At 55.9% G+C, this 19,437-nt stretch overlaps 1 protein-coding gene across 1 annotated transcript in view; it reads right to left on the reverse strand.

Annotated features, from left to right (window-relative positions):
• OTOF (otoferlin) overlaps positions 1-19,437 on the reverse strand; it is a 151,907-nt gene that overhangs the window by 9,189 nt on the left and 123,281 nt on the right. Inside the window, exons 26-37 of the mRNA XM_014526912.1 lie at positions 17,802-17,963; positions 16,978-17,097; positions 16,084-16,245; positions 15,192-15,354; positions 13,240-13,370; positions 11,945-11,974; positions 11,185-11,322; positions 9,352-9,418; positions 5,675-5,817; positions 4,277-4,411; positions 2,359-2,496; positions 562-689 (exon numbers count right to left, since the gene is read on the reverse strand). Of these exons, the coding sequence (XP_014382398.1) occupies positions 562-689; positions 2,359-2,496; positions 4,277-4,411; positions 5,675-5,817; positions 9,352-9,418; positions 11,185-11,322; positions 11,945-11,974; positions 13,240-13,370; positions 15,192-15,354; positions 16,084-16,245; positions 16,978-17,097; positions 17,802-17,963 (1,517 nt within the window). The remainder of the gene's footprint in view (positions 1-561; positions 690-2,358; positions 2,497-4,276; positions 4,412-5,674; positions 5,818-9,351; positions 9,419-11,184; positions 11,323-11,944; positions 11,975-13,239; positions 13,371-15,191; positions 15,355-16,083; positions 16,246-16,977; positions 17,098-17,801; positions 17,964-19,437) is intronic.

A 19,437-nucleotide genomic window follows, 5' to 3' on the forward strand; every position in this document is an offset into this window, starting at 1 on the left:
GCCACAAAATTGTTCCCAAACAGTAAAAGAAGCAGAAATCCCAGAGCTACAGGGCTGGCAGAGGTCACATCACCCCTGTCCAAACCAGCCCAGACAAACCCAGTCCAGCCTCTTTGTACACCTGCTGTCGAACCCGACACAGGACATCACACCTGAACCTGCCTCGGGAAGTGGGGGAACAACAGCAGCCAAGGTCCTGCTTCTATAAAAGGTTGTTAATATATATTCAAGAGATCCCAGGCAGAGTTTGTGCCCTACTATAAAGGAAGGCACCCTTCAACCCAGTCTGTACCAGTCTGACCATGGAGGAATATTCCTTCCTGACCCCAAATGCAGCATCAGCCTGACCCTGAGCACGGGGGCATGAGCCTCTAGCCAGGACCCTCTGGATTTGGTCCCAGCAGGACCACTGGCTCATCCCAGTCTCCATCCCTAGCCTGGGTTGCAGCCAACACCCAGTGCATTGGAGGGAGGCTTAAAAACACCTGGAAGGGCATGTCGCGTGGTATGCCTCTGCTTTCCAGCAGCAGGTGATGGGGGCCAGCCGCTGGAGCACCTTACTTTCCAAAGATGGGGTTGAGCTGCTTGGAGATGTAGTTTTCCTTGTCCTTGATGTCTGTCTTGCCCAGCTTGATGGCGATGTAGGGGTCAGCTTTCCCGTTGATGTCGGCAGGGTGCAGGTCTGTAGCCTGCAAGGGAGATGTAAGACCCCCCCACATCCCTTCAGTCTTCCCTGTGCATCCTGGGACTGAGCCCATGCAGAGGTGGCACGGCAGCATGCACTTGCCAGGCAGCCAGGAGCTCCAGGAGGAGCTCAGAGAGCAGTGGCGATGGCAGATCAAGGTAAAAGCAGGGAGTTTGCCCCTTCCAATGGCTATAGCATGGGTCTTGGTATCATATGGAGACCCAGCCCTGCTCCACCCCCCTGGGCAGAAGGAGGGACCGGGGCAGAAAGGAAGCCCTGCCCTGAGAAGCAGTGCTTGGGATTGCACAGCTATGTGCATGCAGGTGTGTGCAGAGCAAACCCCCAGGGCTGCCTGACCTCGCTTCCCCCAGGAACAAGGGGGGCAGGGACCAGGCAGGAGCTGCCCCAGAAAGAGCAGAGCACTCTCCCCACCAGCAATTCCTTGCATTTCAGGAGATGACAGCAAAGCCATGGGGAACTTATCCACCCTCCCCTCCAGAGTCGGGCGCATGAGATGGATCCCATCTCCCCCTGTGCCCTGGATGAGCTGGGAAGGGGGAACATCTTCTGCTGGAGACTTGGAGCTCCCCGGCCAGACCCCAGGGCCTCTGCTGCTCCCAGCCTACTCTCCCCTGCCCGGGGCTTCCCCCTTCAGCAGCTGGGGCTGGGCAGGGCGCTCCTCTCTGCTGCGGGGAACTTCCACGCAAAACTTTTTTTCATTGGAAAATGCCAATTTCAGCTGAATTTGAAAGTTTTGTGGGAATGGGCCAGTTCCAGGGCAAGAAAATGAGGGATTCTGGTCATCTCCTTCTCTAGACTGACTGTGCAGCTGGTGGGGATGAGACAAGCTTTCAGGCACCGAGTGTCCTTCCTCGGGGAAGGCGATGCTGTGCCTGGATGCCTGTCTTGCAGCTTTCCTAAGTACACCAAAGCCCCTGGCTTCTTCCTGATATCCCGAACCAGCACAGATGCAACAGCCCTCCAAGTTCACTCCAGTTTCAGCGAATGCTGTGGTTAGGAAAGAGCCCCCTGCTCCAGGTAGGGAATGACTGGTTAACACCGCCCAGCTCCTTGGGGACCCCAAAAGAGACTGAGGCTGAGGACACTCCCTTGAGAAATAGGAGGACCAGGTTCAAATCTGCCTCTAATAGGGGACTCTAGACACCAGGCTTCCCCTCTTCCCAAGTGAGTGCCCTGGAGATATGGAAGGGAGGTGGTCTCTGTTCCTGGATCTGCTCCGCTTTGCACAAATGATTAGACATGAGGACGGAGGGGCTTGTTCTGTAGCTCAGCAATGAGACTTCAACAATATGGTGTTTTTCTGGCCCATGGCCAGCCTCAGGACATCCACAGCTGAGACCGCGTCTCCTTATGGCTTAGGTATCACTACCCTGCTCCCATCCTCCGTGGCTGGGCAATAGGGAGAAAGGTGCAAAGACCAAGCTGCCCGTCGGAGGGGCTTGTTCTGTAGCTCAGCAATGAGACTTCAACCATATGGTGTTTTTCTGGCCGTACATCTGCCCCCTTGGAAGCCCCATGGCCAGCCTCAGGACATCCACAGCTGAGACCGCGTCTCCTTATGGCTTAGGTATCACTACCCTGCTCCCATCCTCCGTGGCTGGGCAATAGGGAGAAAGGTGCAAAGACCAAGCTGCCTGTTGCATGGCACTCACCCGTATGACGTACACACGGACCAGCACGTTGATGGGGTCGTTGCTGGGGATGCCCTGGAACATGCCGAAGTTGGGGTCGTAGCCTGCCTCCTTGGTGATGTCGTCTGGGAGCGGCACTTTGTAGACACACATGGAGCCCTGGGGTCAGGAAGACGTCCCCGTGAGACATGTGAGGTCTGGGGGCAGGGGGCGGGAGGCACATCCTGATCTCCACAGCCCCAGCGGAGAACCCAGAGCAAGTCCAGCCCTGCGTTCCCAGCTCTGCCTCGAGTACACAGGAGGATCCAGAGGGGTGCATTCATGCACTTCCACCCCCCTTGATTCCTGCTGCACCCCAACCAACTGCCTGGCAGTGACAGCAGCGTTTCTAGTCAGGCAGCAGTGAGGGCATCCCTGGACTTCATGTTTCCTTATCATCTCCCTAATTCCTGCTAAACTCTTAATTCCAGAGGTGTTAGCACCCTTTTCTCCTTTTAACGGTATTGATGCTCCACCAATCAAGCTAACCTTTCTTCAGCCATTTTTCTGCCTGTCGGCTGCTCCTGGTCACAAAGCTCCTATTTCACAGGTTGCTTTTTACTCATTCAATGAAGTCCTATTTGTTTTCTCATCCATCTTGAATGGACTAATACAGCTCCAGCCCCCGTAACGTGTTAGTAAAGCTTCTAGTTTCTTTTTAGGTGGGGTCAAATGGGTATTGTTTTAGATGGGATGATGCATTTCACCATCTACACCCTTTTTTCAAAATTTTGGATCCGCCCATGCTCGAGGATTGCAACTTCAAGCAGTTCAGAGGACAGCATCAAAAGGGCATCCGTGGTTTTGCAAGGACTCTGAAGACTGGTTTCCAGGGGTGAAGGGGAGTGAAGCAGCAAGGTGCTTAAACCAGCTGGCAAGCAAGCCCGACACCTTGGTTTCTAACTGTGACAGGTTTTGAAGCTTCAGAACTTTGCAGGTGTCCTTTGGGTGGGACAGACCACTGGGGTCACTACACAGCAAGCTGCTTTTTATGTCCCTGTACTGTCAGCGGCAGTAGAGACACATGGGGTCATGGGGTGATGGGCAGCTTGCATCTTCTAGGAGGAGCTTATTGCAATAATTGGGAGCATCACCGTGGGATGTGATCAGCTGGGATCCAGGACTGGCATTACACCATATTGGAAAGGCTGACTGTGCTACACCTTCATTGCTGGAGAGAGCTTCAGACAAGCAAAAAGCTCTGATGAGGGCAACAGGGTGGTGGTTCGGAGAGCACGGACACACCACACTTGGCCCTCTGTAGTGGGAGGAGTGTGACATGGGCACACTGGCAGAAGTCACTCTACTCTGGCGTGAAGCCAGGGGTAAGTTATGCTAGTTTATGGGGTCATGCATCCACAGCTCTACTCAAGCTTCACCCCAGGGCAGCCAAGGGCTTGTAACAGCACCTGCCAAGGGCAGCTACCCCAGGGGAGGTGGTCGTCTGTCCATGCTGGACCCCGGTGTAATTCACTTCGGGTTCTCAATGCATCCCTGTCTCGAGTGAGGCTTGTTCCACAGAAGGAGGAGGTACAGGAGTAGCCCATAAACTGGGAAATTTGCTGGCAGGAACAGATATGGGCTGGGATCAGATGCTTCCTTAGGTGGTGTATAGCCCCTGTAGGGACTGTTGGCATTGCAGGTCTTAAAGGGATGAGTCCTTGAGCATTGTAGCTGTGACTGATTCCCGAGGCAGGCAGAGGAGGCAGTGGTTCTTCCCCACCCTTTGGGGCAGCCCTGGCTGTACGGCCCTTGGAGGTCTCCCACCCAGGTACAGATTTAACCAGAACTGATTCCCATTGCATCTGGGCCCTCTCCCTGCCCGGCTCCCCTCCACCTGCCTTGACACCGAGGCCCAGCAGCCAGGTCCCCCTTCCCCCTCCGGGCCCACCGGACACACCTTGAACCTCCCCACAATGCGCTCGTCGTCTGCCGTGCTGTCGTCGTCATCCCCAATCTTGCCCCGGAAGAGGTTGAACGTGTGCAGCCAGTCCTCGAAGTTGTCGAACTCGGCTTCCAGCTCTTTGTTGAAGATCTGGAGGGGCAGAGCATGGCAGGTGGGGTAAGGGATCCCAAAGGGTTCAAGGGTGGTTTGGGTCCCCCTCTTATTGATGGGAGCCTGGGTGCTAAAGGATCCCAAGTGAGAAAATGCCTTCCCAAGCCTTGAGTCTTTATGATCATGGGCATCTATCTCACATCACCTCCCACATTTGCCAGTCCAGCTCCTCATACCCCAGTGTGGAGGCTGATTCAGAGCCTCCCTGCTCTGAGATCTAGAAACCTGCTCCTTGTGTCCATCCTTCATTGAGTCCTGGACAGTTTATGCTGCTTATTCTCATCTCCACACTCCCTCATTCCATCAAGCTCCCTCCCAGGCATTTACCCCTTACAGAGCCATCTTGCCCCCTCTCTTCACTTCTCATTTGGAAGTCCCCAGCCCAGAGCAAACTCAGTGAGCAAATTCATCCCCCATAGAAATGGGACAGCAGAGCACCAGCTTCAGATCTCCCTGATGCCTTCCCCAGGGATGCCTCCAGCCCAGCATTAATGCAGTCCCCATCCCTTCACTTGGACCTCCGCCGCTCTCTCACGATCGCTGGATGCAGAAGTGAGTAACTTACCAGAAACTTAACTAGGAATTTACTTGAATGTACTCTAGTCGTGAATCAAAGGGCTACCACGCCATTTCTGCCTGCTCAGAGTTATTCTTTTGCTACTTGGCTGGGTAGCAAAATAATAATCGGACTCGGACTCCTCCCCATGCCTACCCTCTCTACCATAAAGCCTGCCATTATAGCCAGCCTTGTACATGCTTGAGAGGGACGGGGCAGGCTGTCTTGCTCCCTTTACTTGGCTGACTAAGGAAGGCTACTTTCTATGCTTCAGGCTATAAGAAGCACCCAGATATATCCTGCTGGCATTAGCAACCCCTGGGTCTACAGGGTTTTTGTATCCCAGGAAGTGCAGGCCCCAGACAAAGACCTGAGTCCGGGTGGTGGCAGCAGTACCCCAGGCTTGTGGGTGTGCTAGGAAGGGGGCTGTCCATAAGTAAGTGCCCCTGGGCCGGCATCCAAAGCTTGGTTTTCAGCCGGGTGCAGTGAGGTGGGTGGCTCAGTGCAAGAGTGCTCCCACTGGCCCACCACACCTTCCAGCTGTGGGTGCCTTTAGCTACACCCCTTTACCCAGGGAGCAATAAGTTCCCACAGGGCCCAAAGGATCATAGCAGGAAGTGGAGGAGACCACAAACCCCCCTTCCAACCCTCTCCCCAGTTTCAAGGATAAGGCACCGTCCGCTCACCTTCATCTCATCAATTTTCTGCTTGTTCTTCTTCTCGGGGACCTCAGGCTGCTGCTGCTGCTGCTGCTGTTGCTGCTGCTTCTTCTTCTTGTCCTCCTTGGGTGCCTTGACCTTCTCTTTGGTCTTGGGCTGGCCCTTGGAGCCTTTCATAGGAGAGTCATCGAGTTTGATTTCTGAAGCCGAGGGGACAGGTGGGAGATGGGAGTAGGGATGGGGGGAGGATGGACACAGGACACTCAGCCATGGTGTGCATGAAAGTTGGCAGCCAACACCTACTGCTACAGCCAGGGATTTCCCTCCTGCTCTCAGCAGTGGCCCCGTGGGGGAATGTAACATCTTATTTGCTGCTAGATCCATGTTTCAAAGACCATTTGGGTGTCTCATGAAGATCCAGCATCTCCTTTTATATCGGGGCCAATAAGGCTTCACCCCTGCATCCCCTGAGCTGAGAGCTGCATGCTGGGGTCAGTGAGAGGCAACTGCCAAAGCCAAAAGGGAGTTATTCACACCTCCCTGCCATTTGTCTACCCTGGAAACTCTCCATCCCCAGTGCTCGAGAGGCCCTGAGGCACAGGGAACCCCGAGCTGAGCAGGGGTGAATCCAGGATCTGCAGGATGAAAGCACAGCCCTTTGCAAGATGAGCTAACAGAGGTGGCTGCAGTAGTAGGCTGTTACCCTGCCTGCCAAGGATGCAGCAGAGAGGGGCCTGGCACTCCGTGCCAATGGAGTAAAGACCGCATGGCTAGGAAGGGAGCTTGGGGTAACGTTTCCCAGGTGCTGGGAGCATCCTACCATTCCCCATTTCAAAGCCATTGCCCGTCCTCTCCCCTTGGTCTCTCCCTCCTGCCAACTCCCATGGCCTCTTTGCCATGCAGATAAGAACAGAGAGAGGATGACAGACAAAGGCATGGATGCAAAGGTGTGGAGGGGAGAAGACAGAGGACGAACGTGCTCAAGCAGTACTCACAGACAACCGGCAAAGAGCGAGATGAGACACGACACGTGCAACAAGCCACCAACACCGCGTACGGATGCTGTGATGGGGAAGAGGGGACCAAGAACCAGGAGTGGCCAGAGCAAGCCCAGGCCCAACCGCTGGTGCTCTGCCAGGAGCAACCTGGGACCGCGACCAGACTCCACATCACATGCAGCTGCCGGTACCCAGCATGCATGAGCAGACCCATTGCCAGGGCATCGAGCTTCCTCCTGGACCTGGGAGGCTGTTAGAGGCCAAGGACACCAGGAACAGAGACTCTGGATCTCACTAGGGGCCAGTACCCTAATGGCTGCAATTCAGGGAAGCTGCACCCAAGCTGAGAGCCTGGTGCCAATGGGCGAAAGGCAATGGGTTGTCCACATGGAGAGGGAAGCCCTGTGCCCAGAGAGGAGGGAGAACAAGGGCAGCAGCAAAGCTGCATCACCCCTGCCAGCACCCTTCCAGGTGAAGAGGGGAGCTGAGCTGCCATGGAGCTTATATTTCTTCACCCATGCCACCATCCTAACCCAGCCTATGCTGGCAGGGGGAAGGGGAGAGCTGAGCTGAGCTGCCATGGACCACAGGAGCCAACTCCTTGCTGAGCCTGCTAGGATGCTGGCTGGGGCCCTGACTCACGTGAGCAGAGACACTGAGCTCACGAGAGCTGGGAGAAACCCTGGACTAAAACTGCCCAGACACCCAGAAGGTTCACCTGTCCTCAGGAAAGTCAAGCCCATGACTCAGTGGCAAAAACCACCCACCCCACTGGAATCAGTCGCTCCCCTTTGCCAGTGTGTGGCCTAGCGGGACCCCAGCGTGTCTCCTCTGGCATCTCTTGTTGCTCAGTATGAACGACTCCCTCCTTCCACAAATCTCTTAGGGGACAATTAAAGCCAGGACACTCACAGAAGTAAATAGCACAGACAACGGGTGGAGGAAATGAAGCCCAAAACACAGAGATCCTAGCCACACTGAAGCTCCCACCCCGGCCAGGCTTCACCGTGCTGGACCCAGGAGCACTCAGCTTCCCTGGGGACCCAGATCAAGCCAGCTGCTTCTTCCAGACACTGGGCAGAAGCAGGGAGGGGAGGGCTGGGCTGCAGCTGTGCTGTAGCTAATATACTGTGATGCTGATATAAGCACAAGGTAGGATCCAGGGCTTGGCTAGAAGTCTTGAAAAACCATGTCATTTCTCTGTGCCTCAGTATCTCCACTGGTGACAGTGAGGCCTGCTCAACTGGCCACAGAGGGGCTCAGATTAAGACCCCCTGATGAGTAAGGCACTCTGGGAGGTACCCTGGGTTATAGAAGGGCACAGGGACACCTCCCAGCAGCCAAGCAGGGGAGATCCTTGCTTTATGCCAGGAATTGAGTCCTCCCCACCACTGGCAATGCACTGGCAGGGTTCCTAGAGGCAGAGACATCATCCATGGTGCAGGGCAAAGGGGCTACCCCCCTGTGCCCTGGACCCACAAGGCTTCAGAGGAACAAGCCACCCAGCCTTGGAGACAGATGTCCCGGGAACAGGGAAGGGAAAGGCCTAGGAGGCCTTCCTGGAATTGGGCTGGCAAAGGGTCGCTGCTAAAGAGACCTTCCCCCTTCTACAGAGGCTGGGGCCCTGGGTGCTTTGGAGACACCGGTTTACCAAGCTTCAGGACAGCCAAGGGACACAGAGAATATGCCAGGTCCCTAAGACCCCTCAGAAAGTCAGCAACACATGCTGACTTCTGCTCACTAGGCTACACTGCCTACCTGCCAGCCCACACCCCAGCCAGGCAGGGTGGAGCCTGCCAAAGGACAAGGACTGGGATTAGGGGGCAGCTGAAGTTAGCAATGTGACATATCGTTGCATCCGAATGCAGGCTGGGATTCCCCAGCCTGGGCTGGACACACGGCTTGTTCACACCAGCAGCATCTGCATCTGTTTGTACCCGATCTGGAGCACACAGGGTGTATTCACACATACTAAATTGACTTCAAATAAGGCGACTTAACTAAGTTGATTTAACTAAGTACACTTAAAATAAGGTGGCTTAACTAAATTGATTTAACTAAGCTGACTTAAGTTAAGCCACATCGGAGCGTACACACATACAGCTCTTTAACATAGTGACAGCCATCTAGTGAGCTACGTTGATTTACCTAACGCGACTCAAGATAATTCACCTTGGAGAGGTATTATCTTATGCCAAATTTAAGTCGACTCTGCTCCACATACATATATATGCTCTAACAATTACGTTGACTTAAAAAAGTTAAGCTGGCTTAACTGTCAGAAATTTAGTATGTGTGTACACACCCACAGATGACCATTTACCCCGGGATAACTGTGGTACCAGGCAGCAGGAGGCCAGAAGCACATAATAGTGTGCCTTAAGTCACTCCCCTGGGTTATGTACAGACACCCCCCCAAGCATTTGCACTGCTATTTTTCTGGGTGTCGCTTCCCACTGGATTCTAGCAGGTGACACCCCTGCATGGTTACATATCGTGCACCCAGTCTTACCTTTGCAAATGGTGTAAAGGGGGATTACACTGGTGCAAACATTACGTGTGTCCAGGCCTACTGAAATGCATGGGTAAATCCTAAACTGCAGCCTGGAAGTGGAGGGAAAAGCACGTGGCCAGCAGCAGGCCAGATACCCTGACTTTGGGTTGAACCATGTGCATGATGAGAGTGATCCTGCTTCTCAGATTTACCCTCTGCTATGTCCATTTCTTCCTTCTCCTCGGCCTCTGCTGCGGCTGCCTCCTGCTGCCGAAGTTGCTGGGAAGAGACGAAAGGGCTGGTGAGTGGGGCCGGCACGGTGAGGCCCAGACCCTAGGTTTCCTACCGAACAGAAATGCAGCTCAGCCTGTGATGGCTTACAGGAGTCTGCCTGTGCAAAAGGGCCGCGGATCCCAGTGGCCGTGCAGACATCATGTCGGGGGACCAGGAGGATGTGATTGGACTAAAATGGGTGCGCTGGAAATTAGGCCTTGCTGGGAGGTTGGGATATGTCTCTCATCATCCCCACTGGGGTCCATAATCTGACCCCACTGCTGCAAGAATGGCTGGACCGACAGGGCTGAATTCGCCCATCATTCCCCCTGATCTCCTGGGACCCCAGCATCCCCCGGTACCGATGGGGTCTCCCGCATGCCAACCCTCCACCTGATCTGATGAGCCAGAGCGAAAGACCCACCTCTCAGCTTGGACTGAGTCCTGAAGAGCAACCAGCATGCATGACCCAGCCTCCCTCCGTCACCCTGCTGTCTCCTCATCTACCCCCACCTTATTTCCTTCTCGTTTCTCAACACTGCTTCCATTTCAAGCTAAGCCCACCACGACTGACTATTTCCCAGCCCTGCAGTGGTGATTCTTTCCACGCCCTGCCATAAGCCTGGGAACTGGGAAAGCAGCTAAAAGCAATGTCTTAAGAAGCCCGATGCCAGGACAGGCTTGCTGTGTCTCAGAGAGGTTCATCTGCCTCTGTTTCTGCAGCAGCAACGTGGCCAGGGAGACCACATTAGATCCAGAAACTACTTCTCTTATTCTGCTCCTTTTTTTTTTTAGCCTTTTATATTGGTTGTATTTTGCTTTCAGGGAAGCAGACTCTAACAGCAAAAGACTGTTATTAGGTCCTTTTTAGTCTTCAGTAGCAAAAAGGACCATTACTGAGAGGGACTGGACATGTTTTTGGAGGAAAGGGGCATCAGTCACTATTAAGCACAGAAGTGCGAGGCACGACCTCTGCATCAGACCTGCCTGAACCATCAATGCTGGAGGCTGCAAGGGAGAGAGGGACAGGGGGAAAAGCCTGCTCAGACCCTGTTCGCTCTCCCCTCCAGCTCTCTGCCACCGTATGACACGGGAGACTGGGCAAGACGGATCTAGGGTCTGACATGGCACACACGGGCTTATGACCACGCTGGGCCTTTCACCACCACCTACCTGGGGAGGGTTTCTTATAGCTACCCCCAGATGTGACTCCCCTGGGATTTTGAAGTCAACTCCCATATGTTTCATGGAATAAAACCATTTCCTAATTGTGGGCGGTCAGGACCTGCTTTACCTCTCATGAACCAAAGCATCCACCACAATCTATGAATCTATGAATCTATGAAGCCTCGGCTGGGATGATGTAGTTGGGGCTGGTCCTGCTTGGAGCAGGGGTTGGACTAGATGTGACCTCCTGAGGCCACTTCCAAACCAAATTTTCAATGACCACACTGTGAGAGCAGGCTCGGTGTCACGTGCCCAGCTCCAACGCTGCTGGAGGAATCATCATAGAGAAGTAGGGACTGGAGGAGACCCGTGTGGGAAGGTTGGAGGTGTCTCTTACCCCCACAGCAGGATGCTCCAGGCATGGTGTTGTGGAGGGGAAGATTCATGGGACAATCCCGCAGTTCTGCATTTACCAGCGATGCAAGCTACAGCACCGTGGTGCCAAGCTCCCGGAGCATGGCAGTGAATCTGCCCCTCGAACGCTAGACTTCGAGGTCCCCTATAGCGTGGCCTCTGTCCCTGCCCATCCCCAGCACTGTCCCTACCTCCTTCATGGTCTCGATGGAAGCAAAGTACTTGGACCACCAGTCCAGCATGCTCTCATCGGGCTCCTCCTCCTCCATCTCCTCCGCTCCACCTTTCTTCTTCTTCTTCTTCTTTTCCTTCTCTTTCTCATCTTCAGGCTGCAGGAGCAGGATGGGGAAAAAGAGAGAAAGAAAGATATGGGATCAAGGTGAAGGAGCCTTTCAGTCCAGGTCACTCAGATGCTAGAGGGACGGGGCTATTTAGAAGTCCTTGGGAGTTGTCTGTGTTATGAGAGACCTTCCTGTAAGGATGGGGGAACAAAGTGACATGCCCAAGGCCACGCAGAAAGTCAGTAGCAGAGTCAGCAGCAGCAACTGGGTCTCCTGAGTTTCCCAGCCTGGCACATCCTCACCGGAGCCTCCTGCCACCCACTGCCCCAATTTATGGATGACAATGGAGCTGGTGGGGGTTCCCCCAAGGTGGGGGGGCAGCTTGACCAGAACAGCCCCTTTGGGGGCACCCATCCTGGGGACGGCTTAGCTCAGGGGTCTCAGTGCCAGCTACAGCATGATCCAGCTTCCAGCAAGGATCAGCATAGCAGGGTCTGATCCCAGTGTCTGGGAAGATGCCCCAGGTTTCCACAGGCTCATGCCCCCGGTATCCCTGGCCACCCCTCCAGCACCCCCAGACGGCTCAGCAGCCAGGGAAGCAAAGCAGCCACGAGTCTATCAGACCCGGGGCAGAGGGAGGAGGGCAAAGCGGGGCCCGGGCATCACTTACCACATCCACTTTGACCACCGCGTCCGAGTTCTGCCGGATGCAGAGAGGGGACAGGGAAGGAGAGAGCCATGTTACATATGCACACGCAGCCCCACGCCCTGCACACACACACATGTACACAGAGAGAGCACGGGAGATGCAAACACCCTCACAAAGGCCATGGATGCAGGGCCCCACATCAGCTCCACATGCAGGGATGTCTAGAGAGGAAGGCTGGTTGAGAGGCCTGCTGCTGGGACATGCTTCTTGGACTGGTGGCATGGGATATGTCCTGGGGCCAGCTGGGAAGGGGATGGACTGGGATCCAGGGGACGTGTCCGGGAATGTGTGCTGGCTGGGGTGGCTCAGCCTCAGATGCCCAGGCCAGGGGCTTGTGCACACATGTGTGTATGTGTGCAAGAGCCCTGCAGTCATGCTGCGGCTCTGTGTGATTTCTACACTCAGGTACATGTGCCATAGGAACCTGGCACGGTATGGGTGTTCATGCACTAGGATCCTGTGTATGTGTGAGAATGCATGTGTGTATACACATACATGTGTGTGGGCACATGTGTGTGTGTGTGTATGTGTGCTCATGTATGCATGTGCATCTGCCTGTGTGTATGTGTGCATGTGTGTGTGCACCTGTGTGTATGTGTGTGCATTTATGTGCATCTGTGTATGCATGCGTGCATGTGTGGGTCTGCACACACATGCACACACACTTGGGATCCCATGTCCGCGTGCACCAAGACCCCCGCACAGGTGAGGGACTCTATGTCCACCTGTACACTAGGAGCCTGCCATGCACATGCACATCCACGTGCTAGGAGTCACATGCGTACACACGAGCGTGTGCATGCACGCAGCGGGGCTATCCGTCTCTGCCCCTTTGCTACGGGAACCCCCAAATACTGTCCCGTGGCTGCGCTCACACGCTGCTGTACTGTTTCGCAGGGGACTCGGATGCAGGGTGCAGGGAGGGAGGAGGTGCCAACTGCACGTTGCATGACAGCCTGGTGCTTCAGGGACCCCAAGCTGAGCTTAGGACCGTGTCCCTGCCGGGTTGCTCGTGGGGAGCTGCTCGGATACATCAGGCATGTGCTGGACTTTGCTTTCTATTCTGCTGTGCTCCCAGCCAACTTGATAACTCTGCTCCCTGGATATCTCTTCTCTGGCCAGGCCAGATCTGCACTGATCCCTGCAGCTTCCCCCACTTTGGCCCTTTCACCCCAGGCACTGGATGCATTGCACACACCGCGAGACAGGTGGGCTGGCAGCTCCCTTGAGAGCCAAGCAGTTCCTGGGATACTCACGGCCTCCAGCTTCACCATTGTCTCCATCTTCTTGATGGGAACTTCTGGCTCCATGTTGACGACGATCTCGCCTGCGGGGTGAGAGTAGGGGCCTCCATTTGACAGGGCCATGTAGAGGTTGAGCAGCTTGGCTGGACAGAGAGAGAGAGACAGACAGGGGAAGAGAGAGAGAAGAGACAGTGTAGACACGAGACTGAGATCAGGAGATGAATGCAGCCCGGACGGGGATGACGGAGAGGACAACGGAGGAGGGAATGAGAGTCATGCAGGAAGAGAGCCCTGCCCCGGCAGGGAGAGTAGAGGGGATGGGAAAGTCCAGCTCAGCTGAAGCACCCTTTGTGGGGAAAGTACCTGGATCTGGGTTACCCAAGTTCATGGAGAAATGCCTGGGGTGGGAAGGGTCTGATCCTGCTTGGTGGTACTAGGTGCTGCATGGCCATCATGAACATGAGGGCTGAAGGGACCTCAGGAGGTCACATCTAGTCCAACGCCCTGCTCCAAGCAGGACCGGCCCCAACTACATCATCCCAGCCAGGTCTTTGTCTACCCGGGTCTTCAAAACCTCCAAGGATGGAGACTGCACCACGTCTGTGGGGAGCCTGTTCCAGTGCTTCACCACCCTCCTAGTGCGCAAAGTTTTTCCTAATATCCAACCTCAACTTCCCTTTTTTCCACTTGAGCCCATTGTTCCTTGTTCATCATCTCCCCCACCCTTGTTCATCACCCCCCCCACTGAGACCAGCCCAGCTCCATCCTCTTTGCAGCCCCCCTGCCGGGAGGTGAAGGCTGCTATTCAGTCCCCCTGCAGACTAACTCAACCCAATTCCCTCAGCCTCTCCTCACCAGTCATGTCTCCCAGCTCCTGAACAATTTCCATTGCCCTCCACTAGACTCTCTCCAATGTGTCCACACCCTTTCTGCAGTGGGGGGCCCACAGCTGGACACAGGACTCCAGATGTGGCCTCCCCAGTGCTGAATAGAGGGAAGGATCACGTCCCTCCGTCTGCGGGCAGTGCTTCTCCCAATGCAGCCCAGGATGCCGTTCGCCTTCTGGCACCACGGGCACACTGCTGGCTCCTGTCCAGCTTTTTGTCCCCTGTCCCCCCAGGTCCTTTTCTGCAGAGCTGCTGCCCAGCCCGTCACCCCCAGCCTGCACCGGTGCATGGGATCGCTCCCTCCTAAGTGCAGGACTTTGCACTTGTCCTTGTTGAACCTCATAGGATTTCTTTTGAGGTTCAATCCTCCAATTCATCTAGGTCACTCTTAATCCTAGCCAAACCCTCTGGCGTATCTACTACTCCCACCCCGCTTGGCGTCATCCACACACTTGCTAAGGGTGCATCCATCCCATCTTCCAGGCCAGCCCTGGAGAAGGATGCCCACACTGATGTGAGGCACGCAGCCCGCTCATACCTGTCCCCTCCCCACCCACTCCTAGGAACAGGGCAGTGCAGAGAGGGGCCAAGCCTGGGCCTGGCTGGGGTCTGGGTGGGCTCACTGGCACATGCTCAGGGCCTCTCAACAGCCCCTTGTTGCCTTATTCCCTGGATGGATGTGAATGGGAGTGAGGGGGCAGGATCTGCTTCCTAGCAGCACAGCAGAAAACCGACATGCATGGGTCACAGCCCTGCCCAGGCCTGGCAGCAACAAAGGGGATCCCAATATCCCCATCCTCTCCCCCTGGGAGCCTGCATGGCTGTGTCCGAGACGGAGCCTGGCAGGGCCTCACGTCACTCGCCCCGACAGCCTAGAGTCCTGCTGACCCCCTGCCCTGACCACTGGCTCACACTCCCCCGGCAGCCAACCCTGGCGGTGGGTCTCATGTGGGCTTGGGGAGATGCTTTCATTCCCAGGAAATGCCACTTCCTCTCTCTCACCCCACAAGAGCCCCACACGCATCCGACTCGCTCCCTCCAGCGGGCCTGGAGCCTGCTGCGGCCCGGGCTGGGTACCTGTGGTGCTCCACTGCTGGGCTTTCTTGTCCGGGGGCCGGTAGATGAACTTGCGCAGGGAGCTGACGGCGTGCGAGCCCACGAGGGTGTAGCGCCCGAAGGCCCGGCAGTCCACCACCCGGATGTTCAGGGGTGGGTGCAGCAGTTCGTTCTCCGGGAGGTCCTGGAGAGGAAGGAAAACCCCTTGAACAGCTGGATTTGGGTTCACCTGTCTGGGTGAAACCGGGCTTGGGATCAGGGGAGGATTTCCCCGCTCTGGCCGCATTAGCAGGGACCATTGCGGATTATTTGCCTTCCTCTTGCATGGGATATAGCCCATTCTCTGGGACCATTTGAGCTCCCTGCCTAGGCTCGGGGGTGCCCTCACCTCCTCTACCCTAGTAGGATGCATCATGGTGCATGCACCAGATGTCCTAGTGGACCCTTCTGCTCCCTCACCTAGGATGCTGATTTGGGGGCTGGTAGTCCTGAAGGCCCAGATTGACCTTTCCCCCTCCAGCAAAGCAGGACACATTTGATGGAGGGAAGGAGCTAGCAGAGGCAATGCAACCCTAGGAGAAATGCTGGAGCCCTTGGGATGGGGTGGGGGCTGCATGCTGGGAAGCACAGAGCTCCCCCCTCCTATGCTAATGCAGCAGGGTTTTGGAGGGGGGCTGCCCACATGGCATGGGGTCCTCAAATCAAAATGCCAACAGAGCCTGAAGAGCAGGAGAGCAATGCTCCAGACCCTGCGAGCCCCCCAGGCGCTCTAGCCCTGCACCGGCCTTTGCGGATGCATCACTGATGAAGACCCCTATTCACGGCCCGCCCCGGCCAAGCAAGAAGGAGGGCTGTGCCCATCACAGTGACCTCCTGGCTTGCCGGGGCTCGGGCGGGAGCAGACAGGACCCACCACTTCGAACCACTTGACCAAGGTGCTGAAGTTGGGGTTCTTCTTGTAGTTCTGGATCAGGGAGGACTGGACGCCCCGGCCGGCGCACTCGATGTCCACGCGGGGCCGGTCGACCTGTGCCAGGTTCACGCGCTTCAGGTCCCGCAGCCCCCAGAAGAGGATCTGGGTGGGAGGAGAGAAGAGCATAACGTAAGAGCTGCCCTGTACGGGGCCAGACACTTCTCTGGTTCTTCCTTCTCCGTTTGGGGGAGCGGGGACCAGAGCTGGGTGCAGGGTTCAAGGTGTGGACGCGCTGCGGATTTATCAAGGGGCCTCATAACTCTTTTTGCTCTGTTCCCAATTCCCTTCTCAATAATCCCAATCATTTTGTTTGCTTTTTTGATGGGGGTTAGTGCTGGGAGAGTAGGGCAGACGGTGCAGAGCTGCCAGGACCTTCAGCTCTGCTGCTGTAAGCCTCGGTCTCTGAGGGCATCGATGTGCAATACTGGCTCGGCGCGGGGTGCAGGGCTCTGAGCGGCCGCAGCCTTTGGCCTGTCATTAACTGCATCGAGTTCAGTCCAGTGAAAGCAAAGGAGAGAAAAGCTGGCTGGAGCTGACCTCGGACCAGAGAGGAGCTGAGCAAACTCCCCTCCCTGCACACCAGAAGTGATGAGCTGCAATGCCCGGATCCTTCCCCCCTCACAGCTCAGTGCATCGGTCCTGACCTGCATCTCCAGGTAAGAGAGGCCAGTCCTTCTCCAGCCCGGCCCCTCCAGCCCCACAAAGCAGATGCATCATCTCAGCATCTCAGGCAATGCTGCAAGCTATGCTGCATGGCAGGGCAGCCGAATGGTGATGGGATGAGCCATGTAGAAGTTGCAGCTTGCAAAAGTCTGACCCCCCAAGGGCTATTACCTCCACTCTGTACTTGCTCAGCACAGGCCGGATCCCCATGGGCACAGGCAGGATGGGGCCCCGGTCCATGTCTGTGGGACCGTCGATGGGGGGCAAGTCCGACTTGCCCCCGGCGCCAATCTGGAAGGAACACAAGGCTGGTTACACCCCCTGCAGCCGGTTTCTCCCCAAGCTACACGTGTCCATGTCCACACATCTGCTTATCACGATGCATCGCGGATGTGGCTGGTACAACTGGAAGAGATGGTTTCAGAGGATGATGTAGTCTGTAACCCCCCCAGGACACTTCCCCTGGGTCATTCAGGCCTCGCCTCTCAGCTGCAAGGCTGTATAATGGGCTGGTGCCACCACCGATGGTGCTTGCTGTACACAGCCTAAGAGCCAGGCTATTTGCCGGTGGAACGTGGCTGCTGGGACAGCAGGGACGTGGACTCCAGCCCCTGGACAACTCTCAGGGAGGAAGGTGCTTGGAAAACACCAGGCTGGGTTGGATTAAAATAAGAGATGAGAGAAGCCATGACTCTAACAAAGGGCGCACCTGAACATCAGGGCCCCCACCCGAAAGGGCATCTCAGTGCCTGGCCCCAGGTGGCTTGGAAACAGGCAGGAAATCTCAGCTGGGAGCACATCCCAGCTCCAGTGGCGTGTGCATTAGCACGAGCATCACACCGTCCCCTGGCTACCGCAGCCAAGGTTCCCCCAGCTCTTCGCTGTGCTGATCCCTGTCTCTCTCGATGCCCCTACACACTTCTCAAGTGCTGTGATTGCAACCCGCATGCAGCCCGGATGGATGTCCCCAGGCTGGGTCGGGGCTCAGATGTTACCTGGAGCAGCTCGAAGGCAGCCAGCAGGTCGCCGGCGGTGGAGTTGCCCCGGTAGATCTGGTAGTACTCCAGCTGGGGCGGGAAGCGCGGCCCGCTGTAGTCCTCATCCGACATCTTCACCACCGGCTTGGCAAAGGTGCGGCCCATGAAATCTGCCTTCCCCTGGCACCACAGAGAGAGGAAGCATGGGCTTTTTTCCCTTGGCATGCACGGCCCCTCCCAGGCATGGTGGGAGGATGAGAGCTGGGATAACTGGAGACCGTTACTTGGGATTGAGGGTTTTTATGGGCATGGGATGCAGATGAGCTGCTGCTGCGGTGAGGGGTCTGCACCCCATTTCCAGCTACGCCTGAAAACAGCGAGACCAAAGTGTTGCAGCATCGGAGCAAAAGCCCCACGCATCCGGTCTTGGGGTGCTAAACCAAGCAGATGCAGACAACTGCAAAGCACCGGCAGTCGTTACATGTCAGACTGAATTGCAACCCCAAGGACTGGATGCTTTGCCCTTAGCTAAGGCAATGGGAATCCCACAAACACAGCAGCTGGCAGCGAAGCATGGCAAGAGGGAGAAGCAGGCGGGCTGCCCTGACACAAGCACGCTGCAGGGGAAGGGGTGAAACAGGAAGTCCAGGGTGGTCCCAGCAGGTGTCAGAGCCCCTGGAGGGATGGAGGGATCCAGACTGACCCTCTTGACATGACTTCCAGCAGATGCTGTGATACCCCACCCCACTTATTGCAAATCTGTGGATGACGGACAGCAGAGCTGCCCTCCTGGCTCACACCCCAGGCCCCTCCAGCCCAGGGTCCCATCTCTCACCGGGGCACAGAGCAGATGCTGAGGGCAAGAGCGTGTCTGCAAGGCTGATCCACCCCCAGCTCCTCTCCCCTTGCAGCGCCCAGCACTCAGAGGCTGGGGAGGTTCGGGTGGGGATGGCAGCCCTAACCATCATATTTAATATCCACTGGTGGATCCATCCTGCAGGAGGAATGAGCTGGGTCCCCTCTGGAAACTGTTTATGGTCCCTGCCTCCCCACATCCTGTCGCACGGAGAGCCACACATGAATCATAGAAAATGAGGGTTGAAGGGACCTCAGGAGGTCACATCTAGTCCAACCCCCTGCTCCAAGCAGGACCAGCCCCAACTACATCATCCCAGACAAGGCTTTGTCTACCTGGGTCTTCAACAAGGATGGAGAGTCCACCACCTCTCTGGGGAGCCTGTCCCAGTGCTTCACCGCCCTCCTAGTTAGAAAGTTTTTCCTAATATGCAACCTCAACTTCCCTTGCTGCAGCTTGCGCCCGTTGCTCCTTGTCCTGTCATCTGCCCTCACCGAAAACAGCCCAACTCCATCCTCTTTGCAGCCCCCCTGCAGGGAGGTGCAGGCTGCTATTCAATCCCCACTCAATCTTCTCTTCTGCAGACTAAATCAGCCCAGTTTCCTCAGTCTTTTCTCTTTGTGCAATGCAGACCAGCCTTGGGATGGTTTTCAACTTTCCTCCCAAGTCACTTCCTTGGATGTGACTTGCGTGTCCCCTCATTCAAGTGCCACGAGTGGTGGTAAGTAATAAAAACCCATTGCTTCGCTGCTTGGAGCTAGATCTAATAAGCAAATCCTGCTTTCTAACAGAGGCCTC

Source organism: Alligator sinensis, unplaced genomic scaffold (genome assembly GCF_000455745.1).
Source record: "Alligator sinensis unplaced genomic scaffold, ASM45574v1 scaffold1757_1, whole genome shotgun sequence".
Classification (NCBI taxonomy): Eukaryota; Metazoa; Chordata; order Crocodylia; family Alligatoridae; genus Alligator; species Alligator sinensis.